General features: G+C 37.3%; 1 protein-coding gene across 9 annotated transcripts in view; it reads right to left on the bottom strand.

The window, feature by feature from the left end:
- OSBPL9 (oxysterol binding protein like 9) overlaps positions 1–26,208 on the bottom strand; it is a 130,062-nt gene that overhangs the window by 74,808 nt on the left and 29,046 nt on the right. For 7 of the 9 annotated variants that reach the window (XR_016018630.1, XM_019742781.3, XM_088791135.1 and 4 more), the window contains exon 3: positions 22,289–22,367. The exons of the other annotated variants lie outside the window; for them this stretch is intronic. Coding sequence is in view for 6 of the 7 variants with exons in the window: in XM_019742781.3 (XP_019598340.1) it covers positions 22,289–22,367 (79 nt within the window). In the remaining variant the exon portion in view is untranslated. The remainder of the gene's footprint in view (positions 1–22,288; positions 22,368–26,208) is intronic. 9 annotated transcript variants of the gene reach the window in all.

Below are 26,208 nucleotides of genomic sequence, written 5' to 3'. Positions count from 1 at the left end.
GGACAGGTAAGTGGCATAAGGTAGGTGCTGATTAAGCATTAACTATTATTATTATTACTGCAGAGTATTTATTACGACCTGGCCCTGATGCCAAAGAGCTCATAATCTAATAAATGACAAGTATGTATTTAGCTGTGAAAAGACATGGCTTATGCCACCACCAAAGGGAGTGAATAAAACATCAGGAAAGCGCTCCTTAAGGAGTTCTGTCTTAGAGAATAAGAATTAGTTTGTCAACCAGAGAAAGACAAGGGCATGCTGAAAGAGGAGAGCACACCAACAAAAACAGTGAGGTGTGGAAAGCCGCATTTGGGAAACTGGTTGGAATGCGTCTAGAATATTTGACTGCTTTGGGGAGGAGGAAATGGTAAAAGATTAGGAACTCAGCCCTAATCTTTATTAAATAAGTGGGGAGCTCCTGAAGAGTTTCAAGCATAAGAGACATGGTCTAGTTTGCATATTAGAACATCAATCTGGCAGCGCTGTGGAGAATGAAAAATGCAGCTAAAGTGGAGGTGGCATGCCACTTAGGAAGTGGTTGCTAATGTGAGGCCTAAATTGAGAAATGACTCGGCCATGACACAGGCGCCCTTCTCACTGCCATCAGGGCATCACATGGCAATCATCTTTAAATCTGCTACCTCTTCACAAATGGAATCAGATACCAAGTTCACCACATTCTTTCTTGACATAGTTAGTCCCTCTCTCTATCTTTTCTTTCAATTCCTATAGACAATATGCTGGTTCAAGCACTCAGTCTCGTGCCTGTACACAAAATATCACAAATGTAGTACCTGCACTAGATGCAGCCTGCGTGCCTCACTCAGAATGCTCTTTCCATCAAAAACCCCAACCTTCTCCCATATCCTACAGAATTCACCTAAGCTCCACATCTAGTTCCTGCCTCTTTCACATGAACCAAACCATCTTTGCATTGACCTCTAAACACTCTAACAATTATCTTCCTACTCGTGGCATACTTTCCTCCTCTTCGAACACTGGCTCTACCCTCCTTCCCAACTCTCTAAACTTCACTTGTCTTAGAACAAGTCCTAGTTCTCCTCAAGGAAGTCTTACCTGAACAGTTCAAAAGCAGTGATTTCTCCCTCCTTTGAATTCCTAGAGGGCATCTAAATGCCAATATATCACCCAATTATTCTTTGATCAAGTATTTACTGACTACCTATAAAATTTCATCTTTTACTGCCCCCACACTGTTATTTACACTTTTCAAGTGTTTATGTTTCGTCTCTGTGATTAGGTTATCTGACAGTAACCATAGTGTGTATCACAATACTAGATATACTCATCCACCCACCCACCCACCCACTGAATAGCTATTGTGTGCCAAGTACTGTGTAGAAACTGGGGATATAAATTCAAATAAAACCCAGTCCCTGTCTTCATGGAACTTATATTCAAGTGACAGGGAGAAACACATGTAAACTGACAGCTGCTTCTACCCAGAATGACTCGTACTACCAGAGAGGAATTCAGTGTAAGCATACAGTTCAAAACCTGTCCCAAGGAGTGTGTGTTTGTGGAGATGAATTTGAGGAAGGCTTCTGGGGCAAAAAGATTCGAGTTGAGTTTTAAAAACTGAGTAGGAATTAGACGCAAAGGTGCGAGTGTGGGTGTGTGAGAAACAAGGGAGGGAGGGAAAAAGGAAGAATGTATGTATATGTGTGTGTGGGGGGGGTACTGACAAGGGAGGCATTCAAGGTGAAAAAGGACAGAATAAACAAAGGCAAATATCTGACAAATTACCTTCTCCCATTCTCCCATGAGCCAATAAACAAACTTCTACCCTACTGGATCTAATAGGAAAAATATCTTTGTGTATATGAAGCACCAATTAGATGTATGGTTATTCCATCATAATAAATTATTTGTTCATATGAGAAATAAAAATACAGTAATGATATACACAATTCACAAACCACTACAGAGGCAGCTCTCTAGAAGTAAAATTAAAGCTATACTAATTCTGAATCCCTGATAAAAGGGCCCGATTTAATTAGTTAAGACAACTTCTGAATAGTACGTTATATTCCCCACATATATAAAGACAGGTTAAGTCTTCCTGTATAAAGTTATCTATAATTCAGTTTGTCTCTAGACTTTCTTCCCTAGCACCTGCCTCTCCTCTTCATTATATTTTTCAAGCTCTCTTTCCATTCTAGGAGCCAGTGGGTTCCAAATTTTGTTTGGCTGTGACCCACCATAAATATATTTTATAACATGACCCAGTTCACAAACACATATACCCATACATGTGTACATATACATAAAACTGAACAGTAGTTTCACAATATTTGCTTTCACTACATGCCATACACATTAATATCTCCTCTATTGTACTTCACTTTTTTAAACATGATGATCTTGGCCCACTAAATAGGATTCACAATCCACTAACGGATTGCTATCCAGAGTTTGGAAAAACACTGCTCTAAACTACCCCAACACTTCACAAAGCTATCGCTTTTCAGAAACTCTTAAGGAGTATAGGATAGAGGCTAAGAAGGTTGGCTCTGCCCTTATTCACCCAGACCTTGAACAAATTACTTATACTCTCTGAGGTTTACTTTGCTCATCTGTAATCTGAGGATGATAACAGTATCAGACCTTATAAGGTTGTGAGGTTCAAATGAAATAATCTGTACAATATTTACCACAATGCCTGACATATAGTAAAATATCAATATGGTATTATTATCCCACACAGCGTTAAGAGAAAACAAGTTCTGTTAATAATCTAATAAATGATTAGCCAGAGAAAATGAGTAGGAAAGGGATTATCGGTAGCTCCTCATTTCCAATAAAGCCTGGCTTATATGGAAACAATATAAGGCACACACAGAAGGAAAAACAACATCCATCCAGTAAGTAAAATACTTACATTTTCAGAATTCCATAATCTTAGCTCTTTTGTTATGTTTCTATTCACATTCCCTATATTATACAGATTTGAAGTAGATTTTGAGACAAGTTTCCTGAACTCCTATACCTTGCCATCCTGATCCACTGCTTAGGAATCTGTTCTTAGTCATATTTTCTTCTCCTTTAGACATACAACTATGAATAAATTACTACCTGTTTGCAAAAGAAGAGGTTATTTGCCTGTTTTGTAATTGAAGTAAAGAAAAGAATTAGCCTCTATAATAAGGAAGTACTCCTTTTCTCTGAAAGTTATTGTGAAATGAAAATATTACACAAAAACATTATTTACAGGTATTGAGACATTGCTCAAATGACTACGGAGCCCCAATACGCACCAGGTATGATGCTGGAGATATGAGCAAGGATAAGACAGCCCATGATCTCAATTCAGTCTCCTGAAAAGTACAATCACTTGGCTGGATAGAACACTGTTTAGTGAGGGATTGGTTATCTTGGCCCATTCTAATAGCCTCTGATATCTGTCTATTAGAATCCTATTCATTCTTCTGGGCTATGCTAAAATGTCACTTTATCCACATGTTGCTCATGCTCTCTCCTTCTTTAAATTTATTCAAATATTTCAATACTCATGTAGTATATAAATACATGCCCTATACCAGTCATTGTCTTAGGCATTAGGGGCACCACTCTCAGCAACAGCTCTAGTCCAGAAAAAAATCAGGGTCCAAATCTACCTTTCCTATATTAATTCCCAATTATACTCTTGCACAAACCACTACATTTCAGTTACATTATACTTACTGCTCACGTGACTCAAGTACCAGCTTTTTGCTCAAGTTGTTCCTCAGCTGAAATGCCCAGTCTTGTCTCTGGGTAAATAACAAAAGCTAACTCTATTGAGCACTTAATTTGTGTCAGCACAGTCTGACACATGTCTAAACATTTAACATGTATTAACTAATTAAATCCTCACAACAACTACATGTGATAGGTATTAGTATCCTCATTTCCCAGAATCGAGAAACAGAACGTTTAGTGTTTTGCATAGAACCTAGAAAGCAGCAAATAGGATTGCTTCAAGCACCCCTAGCCTTGTTAAATAAGCTTCAACCCATGACCTTCTTGCTAGACAAAGTCCTTCTTCTTAAGAGAGAACAATATAAACCTTTCCACACTTTGGGGATATATCATACATGAAAAGCAAGAACAAGAGCCAAAAACTCTAGTCCGAAAACCTGCGTTCAAGTCCTAGATACACTACTTTTGTGTGATCTCTGGAGACAGTAGGTAACACCTCTGAGTATATCCGTAAATTTAAAAAGGGATTAATATCACCAACTACCTCACAGATCTACTGTGGAAATTAGGTGAAGTAAGGTATGTAACACTGGGGCCAAACTATTTTCAGGATAACACTAAGGCCCTATCAGTGTTTTCCACTGTGTTCACCTCTGCACTGAAGGTGCAAAGGCAATGGTGGTAAAACTGTGGGCACCTTAGCACGAATGGAGGCAATGGCACCAACTGAACTGGTGGTGGTTACTCTTCACCACCATGTATTTGCAGGAGAAAAAAATTCCTATTTCACTTAAGAGTACCCTTAAATCTCAATCCTTGAGTGTATGATTTTTAAATAGTCTACGTGACAAATGGGAAGGAGGCATAAAGCATTTCTGCAGCATACCAAAGTAAAATGATTATCTCAAGGAAAAGCATTTGTACAATTGTCTGACTTATGAACTAAGTGGCACTTTTCTCATGAAACAGCATTTTTACTTGAAAGAACAACTGACAAACTATATTATTTTCACTGAAGTATCTGGCAGACATTTCCCTGAAAAGGACTAAAGCGAGCCTCTCATTTCAGGGAAAATTGACAGGGTGTTTTTTCGTTTGTTTGTTTTTGTTTTGGGGCCAATTATAAAATTCATATTTTCAGCAAGCATTAGAATTTTAGAAAACCTATATTCCCCAGCCAACATGACCTTCACAGATTCTCAATACTTAAAACCTTTTCTGATGCATTAGGGGCAATATCAACAAATGTGACTTTTTTTTAATGTCATATAATGAAACGTGTCTGCGTATGGAAGACCCGCATGTGTCCAATGCCTGGTATTACAAAATCATACCTAGGGTAAAAGTGCCAGACAGACCACGGAATTAATGTAATAGAATATTTTTGTAAATAAATTTCATTGTTATAGTTTCAGATTCGACAACGCAACTAACCTGCAAGAAACTATCACTTACTGAATTTTAATGAAATATCAAAGAAGAATATTCACAATATCTGAAAAGGATTAAAATACTCCTCCCTTTTGTAATTGCATATCTGCATGAAACTACATTTTCTTCATATACTTCAGCCAAAACAACATATCACAAAAGATTGAATGCAGAAAGAGATGTGAGAATCCAGCTATCTTCCATTAAGCCAGACATTAAAAAGATTTACAAAAATGTAAAACGATGTCATTCTTCTCACTATTTTTGTTTATTTGTTTAGGGAAATGATTATTTTCTCAGGTTATTGGTATAACAGGTTTGTTATTGATATTTCTAAGTGAAAGAATAATTTTTTTAATTCTTCAGTTTTAATTTCTAACCGGATAAATTCAGCAGATATAATGCACACAAACAAAGGCTCCTTGGAGTCCTCAGTAAGCTTGTAAAGGGATTCTGAAACTAAAAAGTTTGAGAACCACTTGTATAAAGTATACACAAGAGACGTCTTATATGATTACGTATTGATTGCCTCCTCCACTAGAATGGAAGCTCCGAGAGAGAGCAGAAGCTGGTTAGTCTTACTCACCGTTGTATCTCTAGCATTAAGCAAAGTGCTTTGCACATTTTTTAGGTATTAATTATGTATTTGTGAGTGGGAACATGATGGGTAGGTAGCTAGATGGATACTGAATAAAAACATTCCACTTACATAATTAGGTGGTTCCAAATGCTGTTGACTATAATTTGTAACAAGTTTGGACAAGTTGGGTAGTCAGGGGGTGTATTTTACAGAAGGTAATAGGAGAGAGAAAAATCAATTCACATGACTCAAAATCTAAAGTAATCTAAACCAATGTTTTGATATTCAGAAGGTTTAATAGCCATAGTTTAAATAAACTGTTTATCATAATAAGAACAGTGGTGAGATCAGATTACAGATAGGTCTATGTACTTTATTTTGTATAGGCTACTATCAAAGCATCTATAATACTATAATGTTCATTTGTTTACATTTTTCCTTCCCTTGAGGTCTGGGATCAAAGCTGATGCAATTTTCTTGACTCTCAAAGCTTGACATGTTCTTAGCAACTAATTGATACTCATAATTACCAGACAAACGATAACCTGTCATCTTTTCAAATGATACTTTCTCAGTGAGGTCTCCTGACCAGTGTATACTAAAACCAGTGCACTCCAACCCAGCATTCCCAATTCCCCATATCCTGCTCTACTTTTTCATTTCTCCATTGTACTATCCCTTCTAACACATATGCATTTATTTATGCTTATTATTTACTGTCTGTCACCTACCAATGGAATATAAGCTCCACAAAGGCAGGGATCTTGTTTTATTTATTGATACATCCCAAGCCCCATGCCAAACGAGAATCATACCAAATAAGTGCTCAATAAATATTTGTTGAGTAAGAAATAATGATCCATTATTTCATTATTCAGTAAATAAATAAATATTTCTTGAGTAAGAAATAATGATCCATTGATTTCATTATTCAGTGCATGGTTCCAATTTTATATTTGCAATCTAAAAACATGTTAGAATTCCTAAAAAATCGTTATTTGTGCTTAGTACCCTTTAAAAGATGCCATAATTGACTCCCTCAAAGATTTAGGAATAGTTTTATAGCTAAAGCCTCCAAACCGTCAAATAAAACATAAGCAAATATTTACAGAAGTGTTTCTCCCCACAATTTCTGCTTTGACTATGAAGCAATACTATGCTTCTTCTGCAGAGTCAGTATTGTATTGGGCAACTGGCATCTTTGATTCAGTCAAAGTAGACAATGAAAATCAGATGTAGATGAATGGATTCTTCTCAATTCATTCTACAATCACATGCTTCTAAATCAACTTATTCCCAGTCAATGAAAAGCCTCACCAAATTTATAGGTACATATATCCTAATAATTTTAGCTTCTGCAGAAGATGTTTCCTAACTACTTTAACTCCATGTTTTAGTAAAGGGGTCACTATTCCTTAATCATGAATTCAGGAAAAATTAGGATTTGAGTTTTAAATCTTTAAGACTTCATATACTGTGGGGGGAAATGTCAGGAATAGGATGGTTTTAGAGAGTTCATCCAGGCAACGACAGGAGGTTGATTTGGCAGAACACAGACCAGACAAAGGGAAAGAAGTTAAAAAGGACACATGCAGAAACTGTGAGAGTATAAAGATCTGGACGGTGTCAGTGACTTAGGGGACAGAGAAACGGTAGAATCCAGTGGACATGGTGACTCATTTGATGGAGAGATAATGTACGGGATGCAGATGTAGGGAAAGAGGTTTCAGATTTGGTAAATTGGATAAGTGGAAGTGCTGCTCCACAGCATAGAGAACATAGGAAGAAAAACAGGTGGGAAGTGGTACGTTATGAAATTTTATTTTGGGTTTGAACAGACTCAGATTCAATTCTGAAATCTGGTAAACCTGACCTCCTGAAGAATCTTATTATCAAAAGTTATACTGAATTTATTAATTAACAGTTAGCACTTAAATATATGTTTTTATAAAATAATTCCTTCACCTTGTTGGGAGGAGCCAACAAGAACACATTTTCAATGCATTCTGGGGAAGGGAAGGGAGAGAGGGATGGAAGGAGGTAATTTTGAGAAGCTGAAGCCAAGCCTCAGTTCATATGGAGAAATACAGAACTTCAAAAATACTTTCGCTGATTATCAAGGTTAAGCATTATTTAGAAAGGAAGAATGATGTTACAGAATCACTCTATTTTTGAATTAGGCAATGAAAGGAAAGAGAAAAAAATTAAAACATGTTAGAAAATTCAGGAAGAAAACTACAAGCAAGGCAAATAAAATATATCTATTACAAAAGAGAATTTGCTATTTAATTCTTTTGTCCACTTCCAAGGTAAACAAGGCCAAAACAGATGTGCCCCAATGAAGTGACAGAATCATATTAATAAGAAACTACAATGGTCAATTTATGATACTTTAAATAAAATGCTTAGTTTTCTAAAAACAGATATTCATCACACACTAAGGGTAGAGAAGCCCTTTATACTTAAAATATAATAGATTCACCTTTCTTTAGGAAAGCATATATTTCCAGACCAAGACTGCATATAAACTCAGACATAACCCCAGTACATTCCACAAGCTCAAACTCTATCTTGCAAAACACAATCTAGATATAGTAAAATGTCATTGATTCAGCCTTACCTACAATTTAGGACTTATGTTTATAATAATTTACACCAACTCACTGTGCTTAAGCCAATTCACTAAGCACAAAGTGTAAATAACATTACAAGAAATAATGATAGATCATTCTAAAATATATATATATATATCAGACAACAATGTTAGCTTAATTCTAGTGTCCATAATAAAGCTAGAAAGGGCATTTCTTTCCAGATAGTCTATAACTCAGATTTGCTTCCCTGTCCACCATGAACCAACCTGTCTGCATGACTAACACGCAACGATACACTTCATTTATGGCATGATCTTGATTTATCTTGTTAATGTAAAAATGCAGATTCCTAAAAGGAAAGGACTCAATTTCGTTTACCTTCAAAAGTTTTGCAAGGTGACTCGAAACTTCCAAACAGAAACCATGGTCAAGCATCAATTTATATACTTAAAATAGTCATTTTCTACTCGTAGTCCTTCCATTAAAAAATCAGAATATACCTTGTGCTAGTAAGTCAGACACTGCCGCCCACATATCTGAGTACATCTTTTCAAGCCTAAGTCCCTGATCTTGTGACTCTTTAAATGAAGATCACTTTCTCAGGGATCTAAAGCTCTGAAGCTTTTTTTTGCCCCAGTTGGATAACTCCACATATTTTTCTAAACAATTACATTTACTCTTGAAATATTCCAAAGTTGTACTTTTATTCAACAGAATACAGAGGGTGCCCCCAAAAATGTATACACATTTGAAGAAAGGAAAAAACTGTATTAAAATTGTAATGCTCTATAAGTCATGTGTATACATTTTTTTGGCACCCCTGGTATTTATTGAGGGCATATGTGTCCATAGCAGGTGTGGCCTGGTGACACAACAGTAAAAAATACAGTCCTTGATACTTCTCAAAGAATGGCCATACTCCCATTACTCTGTCAGAAAGCCAAGGATGATTCTGAACTTCTTTTCCCCCATCCTCTTACATGCAATTAGTTGCCAAATTCTGCCTGTTATAAATGTATCTTTCCTATTTATCCTGTGGGAGGCACTCTATTGCTCTCGCTCCAGATCTCATCACCTCTTTCCAGAACCTCTGTGGTAAGCTCCAAATGGCTCCCTGCCTCCAATCTCACTTCTCTCCAAAGCATCCCACGAACAGCTCCCCATGTTCCTTCTGAGCCACACATGGGACAATGACATTTCCTTGACTAAAATACCCAATGCCTCTCCCTAATTTCTAACAAAGGTGTTTTAATTTCTCATTCTGGTATATGAGACCTTCGATGATCTATCTAGTTCCAGACTGAACTCAAGCCTCCTTCCCCTCGCCTCCCATGTATTCTAAAATACACCTACACTTCTTAACATTTCCCAAACAAGTCATCCTTTTTCATACCTCCAAGTTTTTACATACATCTTTCCTTTATGTGGAATGTGTTTCTCCTTTTTCTGAAGGTGGGTAAATGTTCTTTCCTTTCGCTCCTAGCCGTGCCTATCCCCCATCTCTTTTCGTCCTTCGAAACCTGAATCAAAATCATGCTTTGTGACGTTTTCCCTGCCTCTACCAGCTCTCTCCTCTATATTTCCATAAGTCTCTACAGCATTTACATTGCATTGTAATTATTTGTCCCAAACTACATGCCTTGGATAAGGAGTGATTTATTCAGTTTCCTCCTGTCTCTTGGGGTTGTTAAAAGAGTTAAATGAGAAAACACAAATAAGCCTTTGGTAGAGAACCTGCATTCAGCTGCTATCCTCATCACTGTCTTTCTAATATATATTCCCATATTTATTCCTCCCATTAAACTGAGAGCTCACTGAGTGGCAGGGAATCAGCTTTGTATCCCTGGTACCATGCTCAGTATGTGGCACTTTCAAGAACCTAATTTGGGTAATCTCTAGCCCAAATCTGAGGCTAGAAAAAAAGAGAAAAGGGAATCCCAGAAACAGCAGCATGATCATCAGCAACTTTGTAAAATAAAAATAGTAATACCAACAGTTACTATTTTTGAGCCCTGCTTTTGCCAGGCATCATGATAAATATTAATATGCATTTTTCTCTCATCTTACAACAATTCTAGAAGTCAACATTGCCATTCTCATTTTACTGGTGACCCCCTGCTCCACATTTAGGCTTCTTAGGTAGATAGGACTTCCTCTGCAAAGGAGGAACAAAATGGAGAAGATACCTTGGTTTGTTTTCCTCAGTTGACATAGTAGAACTATGCAGTCAGAAAAGGAATAAATTTAAATAGGGTACAGGTCAACAATATTTGACTCCCTGCCCTTTATATCCATACAGGGAACATTCCTTAGCCTTTCTTTAGCCAGTCTTCCAAGCCTCCCTCACACCAGGTGACGAGTGTTCACCGCGTGCTGCCTGCCGTGACTCCCACCAGTCTCTTCTGACCAGTGTCCCAGTTCCCTTCCTCAGCTGGGCCCCTGCCCAGTGACAACTATCAACTTGGACAAGCTAAGCACAGAAGCAACTTTGACAACCAAACCACATGATAGCATGAAAACAGTAACTACTATCAGAGTAGAAAGCGCACTGTACTGTTTAGAGTAAGACAAAACAGCAGTGAAGCTAGAGCTGCAAAGAGGCTAAGGTGCGGTGGAGAAGTCAGTGGGCTAAGGCATGCGCAAGCAGCACCGAGCAATGTAAAGAGCATGGGTCTGAATCCAGGCCTGGCCACTGCTTACACATGTTACCTCGGGTTAAAAACTCCTCCAAGCCTCAAAGTGGAAATAAAAAAAACCTCTCAAATAACCATGTGTGGGTATACAAGAGGATCACAACCCTAACGACACCCTTAAAAAGTGTTTGCTTCCTCCCCACCCTACTTCATCACACACTTCTAGAATATGAATCAATCACCTACTCCAGAAAAGTTTTCCATTCATCCTCTCCAAGATAAAAAAAAAATCTCACTGACTCCCGTCTCCACTTAACTTGAATCACCCATATGCAAGGGCTCAGCTCAATTCTTTTTTACATGATCCCCTGATTCCTCCCACGAGGCAGTCAGTCACTGAGAGCGGATGACCTCCTTAAAGCCAGCCACGCAGCAAAGACAGATTCTTAATAGTTTATCGGAATTCTAATTCTTTTCTTCCAGGGTATTAGTCAAACTGTCTTAGGGTCCTCCAAATATAATATTAAGAAAATGCAATGACGAAATCCAACTTGAATTTATATGCTGGACCAATGTTCCACGTGGAGTACATTGATTAAATCACCATGCTCACGAGAATGAATGTTCACAGACTGCATGTAGAGTTAATGAAGGAGGTTGAAAAGACAAAGACGACCTTAGCAGAAGTGAGCATTTTCTTAGAAAATTCACCAGCTAGTTAGCTATTTAAAAGTAAAAATAAGGGTGAGTGTAGTCTAGGCATTATCAAAAGATAGAGCTTTGACTCAAGTATATTTAATGTGTGGTCAGAGAACTACCTGAAATTGAGCAACCAGGAAACCTCTGGAATAATGATTTTCAAAATGTGAGATCCTTGAAGACAGGCATTTTGCTTCGCTCACTACCTTATACTCAGAAACTGGCCTAATGCCTGGTATACCGGTATACCTAAGCACTCAAATATTTATTGATAATATCAATGAATGAAGGCGTGAATGCACGAATGAGTGAGTGAATGAATAGAACGAATGGATGAAATAAACCAAATACTGGTATTTTCTCAAAGTGCTGAGGGGCTGCCTGAGGCAGAGCTCTAAGCCCTCAACCTTCTGACTTCAAACAGCAATTGTACTTTTTTTCTGTCTCATATCTGGGCTTCTAAATAAGACTGCCTGTGTAAAATGCTTTTATTGAAAGTTTGAAAACCAAGGAAAATCTAATTATTGTATCATTTCCTTCCTTGAACTCCTATTATAGTTACAAGGGTACACAATTTAATGCTTAATTGTCTCTCAAGTTATTTTTGAGTCCCCAGAATTTCTTGAGGTATGAGGTTACATTTTACATAAGCAGTACTGGCCTATTCAACGTTGATATAATCTGTACTTTCTTGTACACCGACTCCTTGGAGAAAAATTTGAATTTTCTTATATTAGGCAACAAATGGACATTTTGCACCATCACATGGTACAAAGCCTGCCAGGCAACAATTTAGTTCTTGTAGCACCACCATCTCCACTTGAAGAGCAGTGCTCAGGCAACTATTTTAATATATTTTGCATTCTATTATGCCATTCTTTCGATTAATAGAAAAATAGAAAAATTGAAGTGACAATAATCATAAATCTTATAAACATAATATAATGAGAAATCATTAGGCATGCTGGAAAGCGTACATTTTTATCCTCGGTGGGACATTCCTTACATTTTGGCCCGTAAGACTTCAGTCCATTGTCTCTATGTTCATTTTTGAAGGAAAGAAATAACATGGATGAATACAACTTATGAATAAATATTATGTCCAAAAGGCAAGGTGTCATTAAGGACTTCACAGTATGCGGTAAGAACACACTGCCCTTGTACCCTGCAAGTCTTTGATCAACTCACAGTCTGCTTTCATGCGTATTTTCGGGTATTATACACTAAAGTAGGGAAATGCTTTGATTTATGTATCTTAATTTACTGTTCACACTAACTCCTACCAAGCAATGTGTTTCCAAATTGTGTAAAAAGATTACTTAATATATATCAGCAATTTCTCGGATAGTAGGGTTAATGAATGACTCTAAGGATTCCCTATTCTCTTTCAAAAAATATATTAAAAAAAGATGAGCACACCACCACCAACAAAAAAAATGGACAAGGAAGTGAACAAGTTATCAATAAAGAAATAAACACATTAAAATACGTGTGTGTTTTTTTTTTTGGGGGGGACAATGAATTGGCATCCTTTTAAAATTATAATACTAAAAACCTAGGAGGAGTGTGATGGAGCAGAGGGGCATGAAAATCAATAATCTCTCTTAAAAGCGATTGGAGAGGATTGTTTCAGAAATATTAAAAATATGTCTTTTGTTCTGATAAATTCTTTTGTGAACCTATCTGTCCTAAGGTAAACAAAGATTTGGTTAATGATTTATGTACAAGGTTTCATAATGATTTATGTTTCAAGGTTTCCTAATTATTTAAAATAGGAAAAAAACCTGTGCAACAGATGAATAGTTAAATATGATTAGTCATAAAATGGAATATTATGTAACTATTAAAAATCTTAGAACTTGGAACATTTAGTTTTGGGGGGAAATGTTCATGATATAATATTTCAAATTAAAAATCTGGGAACTTTACATATACAGAATGACTCAATTTTTTAAAACACACACACAAACAACAGAAGGATCAGAAGGAAACACACAAGCATGTTGCTAATAATTATCTTCGGGTGGCAGGATTATAGGTGATTATTAGTATCATCTTTATACTACTCTATATTTCCTCAAATTTCCACAGTGAGCAGGTATTAATTTCACTACTTAGAAATTATGGAAAAGGGAATGGTGGGGGGAAAAAAACATAAATTACTAACAAAAAATTTTAAATATCCACTCTAATACTAGCTACTCACTAAGCCAAACAATCCACAGCTGGTTAAACTTGGGAAAATCGTAATTTCAAACATTCAGGAAGGATCTTGAACAGAAAGCAAATTAGGAAGAAGAAAGGTACACCAATCGTCCTCCTACAATACAAAAAACTCCCAATATATGAATTCAGTGGCATTTTCCCACTAACACCTACTGAAATTATAACATCTAATTAGATAATTAGTTATAGCTGATTTGCTTCCCTTAGCCTGAAGTCTAAATGGTTATTTATTTTGTTTTTATTTGAGGAAGGGTAACCAGGTAAAAATCAAAAATATAAAATTACAGTGGGAAATTTTTTTAAGTCAATAATCAACAAAAGATAACTGAATCTTTTTACTTATGATAATGGTGAAATGTTGTTAAAGCAGAAGACAGAAGCCTGCAGCCAAGAGCTAGTCCAATGATGCCCTGTCTATGTTTCTAAATGATTAATGATGCGGATGTGCCAGGCGGAGTCGATCGATGTTAATGCAGTAGGGCAATGCTGTCCTAATGTGCTTGATCAATATAACTTTTCCGAATTAAACACTTTCCTTCACCACTGGGCGGATACCGTATGTAGTAATTCTACATTTTAATAAACGAGCAAGCTTTAATGGACTGAGTTGGAAAGGTCACCTATCAGACCAACCCCAGGTGACTTCCACTAAGGCTTACACAGTTCCTGAAGATTCTTCTAATTTAAACATTTTTTCAAATGTTTAAAAATGTTGTATTTTGTCTTAGGCTACTTGCATTGCTTTAAATGTATATCTAAATACACTTGCAAACAAATTTCATACTTGAAATCTTTCTGGAGAACATACTGTTTAAATGTCTTCAGTAAAATCCTTTGAAAGTGAAGGATTATTTTATGAAGGACTAATCACATATAGTATCCTTAATTTCCATCTTTAAAAAATTCAGATTTTTTTGCACGACAGGTTTGCTTAAGGCAAGTCACCCCTTATACGTAGGACGGGACACAGTCAGGGAAGATCTAAGATCAGGGGCAGGTCACTTGACTCTCATTTCTCTCATACATAAATTGGGGATAGTTCCATCTAACATGTAAGGTTATTATGAGAGTAAACTGGAATAGAACGTGAGACCACTGGATGCAGAACAATGGTTCTCAGACTTCACAATGCAGCAGAAACACTAGAGAAGGTCCAGGCCCAGAGTTTCTGAATCAGCAAGTCTGGGGCCAGGCCCAAACTTCTGTCAAGTTCCCAGGTGAGGCTGATGCTGCTGGCTGGGACCACACTTCAGGAGCTACTGATCTAGATAGACCTGGGCACTAATCCACTAGTCCTGGGCGCTTCGTTTCTCTGAAACTCAGTTTCTCTAACTCTAAAACTAGAAATAAAACAACCTCATTTTTGTGTAGTTTAGGAATTATGGAAATAATGCAAAGTGCCTGCTGAACACAATGCCTGCTTCATAACAGATACTTAGTAGCAGTAACAGTAGTTGTTACCACCATCACTGCTGCTACTATGTCTACTAAGTAAAGAAACGTAGATTAACATCATAGGAAAAATTATTAATTGCATTAAATTGCATTTTAATTTAAAGTTCCTTATATTTCACAATTCCTTTTCTGATAAATTATAAAAGTTAATTATAAACTAGTTGAAAAATCTCTCCAAAAACTTTTTTGTAGCCGTTTAGAGAATGGCTCTAGAGTATAACTGTTCAAATTCCAGTTCTGCCTTCAATTACCTATCTGACCGTGGCCCACAGTTACCTTATGCATAAAATAAAAACAATAATAGTACCTACTTCCAAAGGTTGTGAGAACTGAATGAGTTAACAACATAAGTAAAACTCTAAATAGTGCCTGGCATAAAACAAACATTTGATAAATATAGCTATCATTATTATGCCAATACACTATCAGTAACATTATAAATCATTGTATATACTAAATTATTAAATAGCTTCAATTTTATTTGACAGTAAAATGCAAATAACTGGGTATTTTTCTAATTATTAGTGTGAACGATAGACTATCTAGTCTTCTATTAGGTTGAGCCATATGAACTGCGGATATGCAACTACTTTTGACCAACAAAAACAGTACTTTTTTATGGTTGGAGCTTGTAGCTTTCATCCCAAACTCTCTGATCTTTCCTTTGCGCCTGCTGATGGTTTCACCCTAGTGTGCTCCAAGGTCTGGTTCTCAGCGTTTTCACTCGGGTCTCCCTAAAGGTTCATACCCATTACTACCATGGTTTTAACCTAAGACTGAAGATCCAGAGGTTTTATCTAGTCCATAGATGCATTTCATTGGCCTACGTATATATTCTTTTAATCTGGAGATTTAACACACATATTCACAAACTCCCCCTCACACATAAAAAGATCTGAATTTCTGGTTTCACTTGAAAAACTTGATGATCTGGCAACATTGGACAACCATTACCAAAAGCCTTACCTGTCTGGAAGTAAGTAGCAGCTACCCCTTCAAATGGCACAAGCTCTCCATACTGCTAGTCTTCATTCAGCTTTCCTCTTCACTCATTTACTAGCCCTTAGGCATTCAAAGTTTCAACTTCTAGCTCCACCTACCAGCAATACCCTGCTGACCACAAATCTCCATCTCCAGGCCAGACTCAGGTCCAATTGCCATCACCACCTGTGTGTCCCACGGACACCTCAAACATAAGAGGTCCCTCACCACCTCTGTTCTCCTGGACTCTCTATTTCATATGTTGACAACAATCAAACCATAAGCCAACCCAAAAATGTCACCTTTACTACTCTCATTCTCTCATCTCCCATTTCCAAGCAATCACCCGTTCCTATACATTAACCTCCTAAAAATCTCAAATCTATTTCCTCCTCTCCTGCCCCATTACCATTGCTTTAATCCATCCAGGGCCTCAACAATCACAGCTATTTAGTATCCAAAGCCCATGTCTCATTCTGTCTCTCCTCTGCTGAAAATCCTGCTTCACTGGCTCCTCACTGACCTCTGGATAAAAATAGAATCAATTTATATTAAACATATCTGCCTCTGCCTAACTCTACAGCCTCATTTCCTCCCCACTGTTCTAAGAGTACCAAGCATTTGCAGCTTGGAAACATACCGGCACTGTCCTAGTTCCACACCTTTGCAAAAGCTACAACATCTCTCCGCCTGACAAACTTCTGTTCAATCCTCAGAACTTCTGTTCAATCTATCAGATAGAGGAGATAAGGAGGGAGAGCAGCAGAGAGCACCTCGTGCTAGAGAACTTTTAATTTTTACATTACATACTTCTGAACAACTTGAAATTTGAAGAGCTAGTATGATTTTAAATTTTCATTGTTATAAAAAGAATTACTTGGTAACAAGAATTACTTTTTGTGAAGTACTGACTGGTTCCCTCTGCATTATTTCAGTGCCCTATATGTATTTCTCCTACTATAGCATATTTCGCATTACATTATAATTACATCCTTACATGCCCCTGGACATCACTGTCTATGTCTTATTTACCTGTGTGCCCTCAGTTCTGAGCACAGGGAGTTACATACACACACAATGAATGTTTGAATTCAACAGCCAATATAATGCCAAAGCTGCTTTCCATCCAATGTTTAGTCCAGAATCTATCTATGCAAACAACGTCGGCTGGCTGGCAGGAAAAGGGATCATTTTTTGCCCTTGTTCAAAAGAAAAGAGAGCCAGTTCATTGAACATTAATTGGCAAGTATTTTCTTTTTAATATCTCTAAAGAAGGTTATAGATTTCAAACTTTTAAAGCTCTAACATGCTAAAATTGCAATTTCAATTATTGCCTTTTCAAAACTGAAGTTAATTTAAATTGATTTTGTTTTCAGAATTTTATGGCATCTCTTTAAATTGGATATATTCTAAAATACCAAGTTACCAGAACTGTGAATCATTGTAATGACAAATTATCTGTTGTTTCAGGGAAGAGTGTTCTCTTCCTGGCACCAATCCTCTTTATTATAAATAAACGATGTTTCAGAATACAGGATTATGTAGCACAGCTAGAGATTTAAACCATAGTGGAAATAAAGGTGATGGGTAACAACCCACCGACATATATTTCCGTATACTTGACCTTCTGTCTCGTTCCTACTGCCCATGCTCCTAGCCAAAGGCAATGCCCCCCACCTGTGTATTAGGTCCCATCCTCTCTTGCCTTCTCAAAGACAGTGACCCAACAATTCTCCCCTCTCCTGCATCATCAATTTTCCTACTTTACTGAATCACTGCCAACAGCATAAAAACATGCTATTATTTCTCTCATCTAAAATAAAATAAATAAATAAAACATTCCCTTATTCTCATTCTCTGCTCCAGCTTCCTTACCTTCCCTTCACAGCAGAACTTGAAAACACTGTCTATATCCCTACTTTAAAACTGCTCTACTCAAGGTTAGCAATGGACTCTTAATTGTTAAACCCTCTGATCATTTTTCAGTCCTCAGCTTACTTGATCTATCAAGAGCACAGCTGCTGGCACAGCTGCTGATGTCTCTTTGCTCCTAGAAACAAGTTCTCTTGGTTTCCAAGGTACCACATTCACCTCCTCCCATTTGGTTGCTTCTTTTCTGTATCTTTTGCTAGTTCTACCTCATGTCTGTGCCCTCTAAATAACTATTGGAGTGCCCTAGTGCTCATTATTTGGACCTCTTTTCTCTCCACCCTTACTCTCAAATTCTCATGACATTAAATACCATCTATATGTCCAAGACTTCCAAAGTTATTTCTCCAGCATGAACTTTTCTCCTGAACTCGGCACTTCAACTGCCTACATGACATTTCCATCTGGATGCTTGGTAAGTTTCTAATACTTGTTTATAACCATGTCCAAGGATGAGCTCCTGATACCCACATCCCCAACCAACAACCCCCCCAACACACACACACACACACAAATTAGTTCCTCTCTCAATCTTCCCCAGCTCAGTTAATGACAACTCCATTCTTGTTGCTCAAGCCAAACATTTTGGTGTCAGCCTAGACTCCTGTCTTTCTCTCACATGTTACAGTTCAACCTTCAAAATAAATATAATAACATACAACAAATTATTACTTCGCAATATGAAAGGAACAAACTACCAATACACACAACATGGATGAATCTTAAAAGCATTATGCTGAGCTTAAAAAAAAAAATAAAGCCAGACAAAAAATAGTACATACTGTATGATTCCATTTATGTGAAACGCTCCAAAAGAAAAATCTAATTTATAGTTAAAGTAGATGGGTGGTTCCCTGGGGCCAGGGGCTGGGAGTGGGGACTGACTGAAGGAAAAATAAAGGAATCTTGTAGGTGACAGAAATGTTCTATATCTAAATTGTGGCAGCAGTTATGAGTAAATAAATTTGTCAATACTCACTGAACAAAATCAATAAAATGGCAGAGGAGAAAGCCAATAAACAAGATAAATTAGAAAAATATAAGTAAATATAAAGAGAATGCTAAGTCCTGGGGAAATAAAAAAATTGGCAAAGAAGAAAATGAAATGTGCACATTTTATTGTATGTTAATTAAACCTCGATAAAGTTGATTAAACACATATACACAATTCAACCTCTTCTATTAGGTTGGTGCAAAAGTAATTGAGGTTCAAAAGCTTAAAAAATTGTAGAAAAAACGCAATTACTTTTGCACCAACATAATACCTAACCCCACTGCTCCCATGGGAGCCACCATCATCTCTTTTCTGAATTACAATAGTCTCCTAATTAGTTTTCCTACAGCTGTCTGTCCCTGTCTCCTACATTTTATTCTCACATTGGCCAGAGTGATACTGTTCAAAAATTACATCATATCACTCATCGGCTCAAAACCCTCTAATGGCTTTTTAGCTCAATAAAATTCAATGTCCCTACTGTGGGGCGTAAGGCCTCACATGACCGGGCTCTCTGCCATTACCTCTTAGACCTCATCTCCCACTACCCTCCCCCATGGTTATCTGCACCAACCACAGCTGGCCTCCTTGCTGTTCTTCAAATATGGCAAGCACACTCTTTGGCACTGCTGTTCCTCTGCCTGGAATGATGTACTCCCACACCCCCAACAAAGCCATATAACTTGTTCCCTCACTTCCTTCAGGTCTTTCACCGAAAGGCACCATTCCAATGAGTTTCTCAGGCCACTCTAAAATTTCAACACACACACACACACACACACAACCTCACGTCTATTTCATTTTCTTTTCCTGTTTTATATTTTTCTCCCCAGGACTTAGCACTCTCTTATTTACTTATATTTTACTAATTTATCTGGTTTATTGGTGTTCTCCTCTACCAGAGTGGATGAGGAGAAATGCCAAGAGGAATTTTATGTTTTCTTCATTACTATATCCTCAGAACTTAGAATGTCTAAAACAGATGTTGAATAAATGAATGTGTCTGAACAAATTCTAACTTTTCCTTTAATAGGTGATACTAAGTAGAATTTGCTTTATAGATGCATCAATTGATAATTCATTTGCTTTCAATAATTCTGGTATATTAAAGAACTTCAACACATTTAAACATAAGCTAATGTGTATCAGCCAAACTTGCTTTCCATTCTAATCAAGAATGTAAGAACTATCAGACATTGAGAATTTTTCATCAAATTTTCAGAGATTTTCTCATAAGGACTTACAAATGTGAAATAACTCTCATTATTGCCAAGAACTATGTATGGAGTCTTATCGAGTTCTTTAAAAAGCTAAATAATCTCATGTTGCTTGAGACTCCCATAACTATCACAGTAGAAAATAATAAATTCTCAGAACTAAGAATCCATTTTAAAAATGCATACAACTCTTATTGATCCTTGTCATTTAAATAATTCATTAAAGGAATTGCTTGTCTTACAAGCAGGCCACATAAATCTAGGAGTGTTAAAGGAGAGATGGGTTGAACATAAATAATGTAACAGTAAATCAGAAGGTTGAGATGCCTTTGCTTTAGAGGTCTGAGCATCCTCTCCTTTAAACGGGCAAACAATACAGCTTCTGGAAGTCCAAAGAAGGCGAGACGTCTCCTTAGTTAACTGCAGAGGACAGAATTCCATACTGCAGCCTTCACCTGCATCCCGCAGCTATTACTTGAAACACATTAAAATATTCAACTTCATTCAAGAAAAGAGTTCTAGTGTGTAAGGCATTACCTGCTTTAGTTTATAAGCAGCATTATATATTTAACCTAAAAATAAAGGCCTTGGGCTTTCATAAGATTTTAAATGTTTTGTGAATTTTATGAAAATTTCAGGAGAACATCATTAGTTAAACAGCTCTAAATAAAGAATTCGATCAAACACAGTACATATTTTTAAGGATGTTCTTTCCTAAAAGCATTAGAGACAGCACTTTTGAGTACACTGGTTTGTCTTTACTGTATATAAGCTGCATCTTTCATCTCTATGTGTCAATTTCTTAAACAAGACAACAAAGAAAAATAACTGCAATATACTATCCTAACACAGAAGGACAATGGCTGTCTGAACATCTCCTATAAAATATCTGGTCACTGTGAGACTTCATAACCAAAACATTTTTAATCTATAAATTTATTTAATATTTATTTATCTTGGTATACCTAGCATCTATCACAGTGCACTATCACTTGTAGTTCAGAGAAAGTACTAACATCTCCAATCTTCTCATCTCTAAGTTTCTTGGACTGCTTTAAACATAAAATAGAGGTTACTCTGGATAGGCAAAATAACAAAAACATTAGTAACAAAGCTAACAGATGCTCTTAATACATGAGAGGTATATTAAGACAGGATCATTAAAACTGACTTTTATTTGCTGGCTCAGAGTTTTCAAAGCAAGATGAAATGAGAATGATCATACAGTACCTTACCCTTTCTACCGGTGAACCATAGCATGCAATGCCGAAACATAGCAGTGGCAGATGGCATTGGTGTTATTAACTATAAAAGGGATAATAGCAGAGAAATGACGGCTGGCAGACAAGACACAGAAATGGAGATGAAATGAAAGCAAACTCGTAGTCCTTGAAGCAAAGCAAAACCTTTAACCAAAGGTTGCCACTAGCTTCAATTTAATTCACATTTTGAGTTTTACACTGACAAGCACTGCAACCTTCATAATCAGTCTTTAGACTCTTCATGCAGAAGCAGAACCATACTCCTCGATAAAGAAGATCAGCAACCTTCTGTAAACACAAGCCAGCAGCAGCAGCAGCCCATTACTCTCTCCCTTCACTGATTTTTAGCCTTTAAAATTTTAATCTCCAATTGCAGGCAGATCCAGTCGTTTCAAATAGATCTGTATCCACTGCAGATACAAAGCCCTGCCTAACCTGCAGTACCACTTCCTCCAGAACGTTCCTGTGCGCTCGTTCATGCAGGATCAGTTGCAAAATCATTCAAGTCATCCAGCAAACAACCCACAAGAGAAGAAAAGCAGCAGTTGGGACTATGAAGAGAGAGAATCTCTTCTTTCAGCTCACCCTGGAAATGGAAGGTTTTCTGATCAACAGTTATTGTGAAGGTGCTGTCGTCCTCATCGTCTATACCAATCACAGCTCCCTGTGAAACAAAGAGCAAAATCCCAATAAGGCAAACAATGACATCAGCAATACTCACCACTGCTACAGGCACGGAATGCTCAATGCACCGACGACACTGAAAGCAAACTAGACAAACAAAAGGGGACTCTGAGACTCTAGTTTTGGTGAAGGACGAAGAATTACAGGAGAGAGGAAGGCAGGGCACTGCGGTCCTCTGCATGGAAACTTTCTACCCTTGCTTATGGGGCATGGATGTGGTGGGAGGGTGAGGGGACAAACAGAAGCTTCAGTCTAGAATCTGTGTAAGAGCAGCTCACTGAGCCATCCTGAGCATTAGATTGCTCTCTAAAATGGGAGTCAGAAACCTCCACCTCACCACGTTGTTGTGAGGCCCAAAGAGCTAGGTGGTTCTTCATCCAGCTGCTTCTGTATTATACTTGTTAGTACACAAATGCCAGGTGACACTTGCTTCAAAACACTGTCCCAATCACTTCTTCCAGGTGTGCTCCCATAACCACTTGTATGTGGCTCTGCTACTGTCACATTATTCTGTGAGTATCTGTTTATTATGTCTGCCTCTTACCATTGAACTGCTACGAGATCTTGGAAGTCAAAAACTATTTTGATACATGACACTCAAATACAAACTATGTGTGTTCTAAATAAAAGCATGAACACCTCTCCAAAAGTGGGGCCTGAGTTTATAAATTGTTTGTTTCAGGAAGGGTGAGATCTAAACTTTTATTTTTTTGTATTCAACTACATGCAACCTATTAAGAAAACAGGGATTGAGGGAAACAGGGACATGCAAAATAGTCTACTGTAAGTGTCCTTAAGAAATAGGTATCTTCAGTATTCCAGAGAGAAAAACTAGAGAACATGGTAAAATGCCCCACATTGAGACAAAGAAGCAGTGTGCCACAGACAAAACCAGGAGCTTGAAAATGAGGGTTGAAAAAGACTCAAGAAGCCAAAATACCGAATCCCATCAGAAAAATACTACTACTATCCCAGGAGAGCCAAACATTTATTCATTTCTTCTCAGAGGCTGTCTGGATGAACCCCAACTCTATCCAAATCCTGTCAACTTGAATTAATTATTCCCCAGTCTCAAATGGGGTGGGGATTTTTATCCCTATTTTTAGATAAGGAAAGTATCTCCAAGGTCACACAGGGTAAATGGCAGAACCAGAACCTACTTGCTTATTCCATGAGAGAAAATATAGACACACCTCAGTGGGTAAGTATGTATGGGAGAGGCTCATTCTGGTAACTTAATTTTGTGCTCAACTGAGTTAACCTTCTAATTTATGATATATCAAATATTTGCTGAGTCATAACTAAATACAAAAGTATGTGCCAGCTACAGCTTTGAATATTATAATAGAACCTGCCCCTCAAGACACTTATATTCCAGTGGAGGACATAAAACATGCAAAGAGGTAAATATAATACAAAGCAAAAAATCTCTACATGGATAATTTTGAAAACATACTAAATGAAAAAAGCTAGTCACAAGGGTCCATATGTTGTATGATTGATTCCATTTAGCTGAAATGTCCCAAACAGGCCAATTCAGAGATCAAGAGCAGATTAGTGGTTGCCTACTGCTGGGGTGGAGGAGCGGAGGTGGGGTAAAAAGGGAAGTGACTGATAAGTATCTGGTACATACTTTTGTATTTAGTTATGGGTATGAGTTTCTTTACAGGATGATAGAAACATTGTAAAGTTGAGTGTGATGATGGTTACACAAATCTGTGAATATACTAAAAACACTGAATTATATTCTTTAAATGGGTGAGTTGTATGGTATGTGAATTACATGTTGAACGAAGCTGTTTTAACTTACAGCAATCTGGGTCCCTTAGCAAAAATGCACCACTTACCTAGTCAACTCAAAATAGAAACCTCTAGGTTCTATACATGTTCTCCCTCATTCCATCACCACAAGTTGTGCTCATTCTACCTCTGAACTATAATCTCAAATTCTCCAACTCTTCTCTGTCCTATGAATTGCTACTGCCCTAATACAGGCTCTTCTTGCTTGATAAGGCAATCTGCCTTCAGTCTGGCCACATTTTAGTCTACAGTCCTTGCTATTGCCAGAGTAATATTTCTACAGCACACTCTTACAGGAAATCCAGATGTTTAAAACTTTCCTTGACTCTCCATGAACTACTAAATAAAGTCAACATGTCTTCATAATGTCATTCCAGACTATTCAAAATCTGACCCAACCAACCAGTCCACTGTCATACTCAACCCCTTACTCTTCACTGCACAGACCCCATATGTACTCAGCCTCAACATTTCTTCCATACACTAAAAAAAACAAAAAACATAAAAACCCCACCAAGCAATTTCGCTTTCTATATCCTTCCTCAAGCTCAATTCCCCACCACTTGTTAAACCAAAGCAGAACCTCACATCTCCCCCAGTGACCACCTCCTTACTCACTGTTTTCCCAGAGGAGCTTTCTGAAAATTGACCATGCCTTAACCTTTCATCCGCTGCTGCAATCTAGCTTCCTTCCCCACCACTGTGCCCTCCCAGGTCTCCAATGACACTTTACGACTCTAGTTTTATCACATAGCACCGCTCTGAAGCACTAGAGTTGGAAAAGTCAGACCTGAGGAAAGGTCTCTTACAAGGGGAGCTTCTCTTCAGTGAGCCCGTACAGTTATGATTTATGTATATATTACCTTTGAATATAAAGTTGTTTTCAAATGATATATGTAAAACGCTCATCATAGTGCTTAGGGGTGAATTTGCTAAGATATAGGGTATGCACATGCCGATTTTAACAGATACTGTCAAACAGTTCTCAAAAGTGGTTGTGCCAACTACACACCAACCAGTGGTGTACGTAAATTTCAACTGCTCCACATCTTCACTAACACTTTTTTATTATACTTCAGTCATCTGGCAGGTGAGTAGTGGTATCTTGCGATGGTTTTAATTTACATGTCCCTGATAACTAATGAGCTTAAGTATCTTTTCATGTTTGTTGGCCATTTGAATATCCTCTTATGAAATAGTTCAAGTTTCTTGCACATTGACAAGACTGGCCTATTGAATCCTTCACTGGTTATGAATCAGGCAAATTTCTACCCTGTTGCCAGAGTTTGGACTCTCACAATGACATCTTTTCATGAAGAATTCTTAACTTTCACGTAGTACAATGTATTGGCTTTTACACTTTATGGTAGTGTTTTCTGTGTCTTCTTTAAGGAGGCTTTCCCAATCCCGAGGCCATGAAAATATTCTATGTTAGCCTTTACATTTGCATATCAGGTAGAGTAAGTCCTCCAACTTTTTCTTCTTGGCCTTTACAAATTATGAATCAACATCACCACCATAGTCATAACCAGTTGTCTCTAGAATGGCAGGTGAGAAGAAGTCACCATTTCTACTGGGGTCTGTTTGTTGACTGAGAAGGCAGGAATCAGACGTGGGTATTCTATAAATTTTAGAGTCAGGTGAACAAGTTAAACACACACACACACACACACACACGGAACGAACTGGGATTACCATTTACTTAGGTCATTTTTAATTTCAGTAATTGTTTGTAGCTTTCTGAGTAGAGGTCTTGCCCACCTTTTGTTAATATTTATTCCTAATTGTTTTTGGTACTATAGTAAATGTTTTTTAATTCACTTTTAAAAACTCATTTTCTAATTACTAATTGTGGGTACACTGAAATACAACTTATTTTTGTAAAGTGACCTCATATTCAGCTAAATTCACTTATCAATTCTAATAGTGTATCTGTAGATTCTTTCGGATTTTCTGTATGCTCAATTAAGTTGCTGTGAGTAATAAGTTTATTTCTTCTACTTTAATCCTTATACCTTATA

The sequence above is a fragment of the Rhinolophus sinicus genome, chromosome 14 (genome assembly GCF_057876585.1).
Source record: "Rhinolophus sinicus isolate RSI-liver-muscle chromosome 14, RSI-T2T, whole genome shotgun sequence".
Lineage (NCBI taxonomy): Eukaryota > Metazoa > Chordata > Mammalia > Chiroptera > Rhinolophidae > Rhinolophus > Rhinolophus sinicus.
Note: the sequence above shows the minus strand (reverse complement) of the source record. Positions and strands in the feature narration are given on the sequence as shown.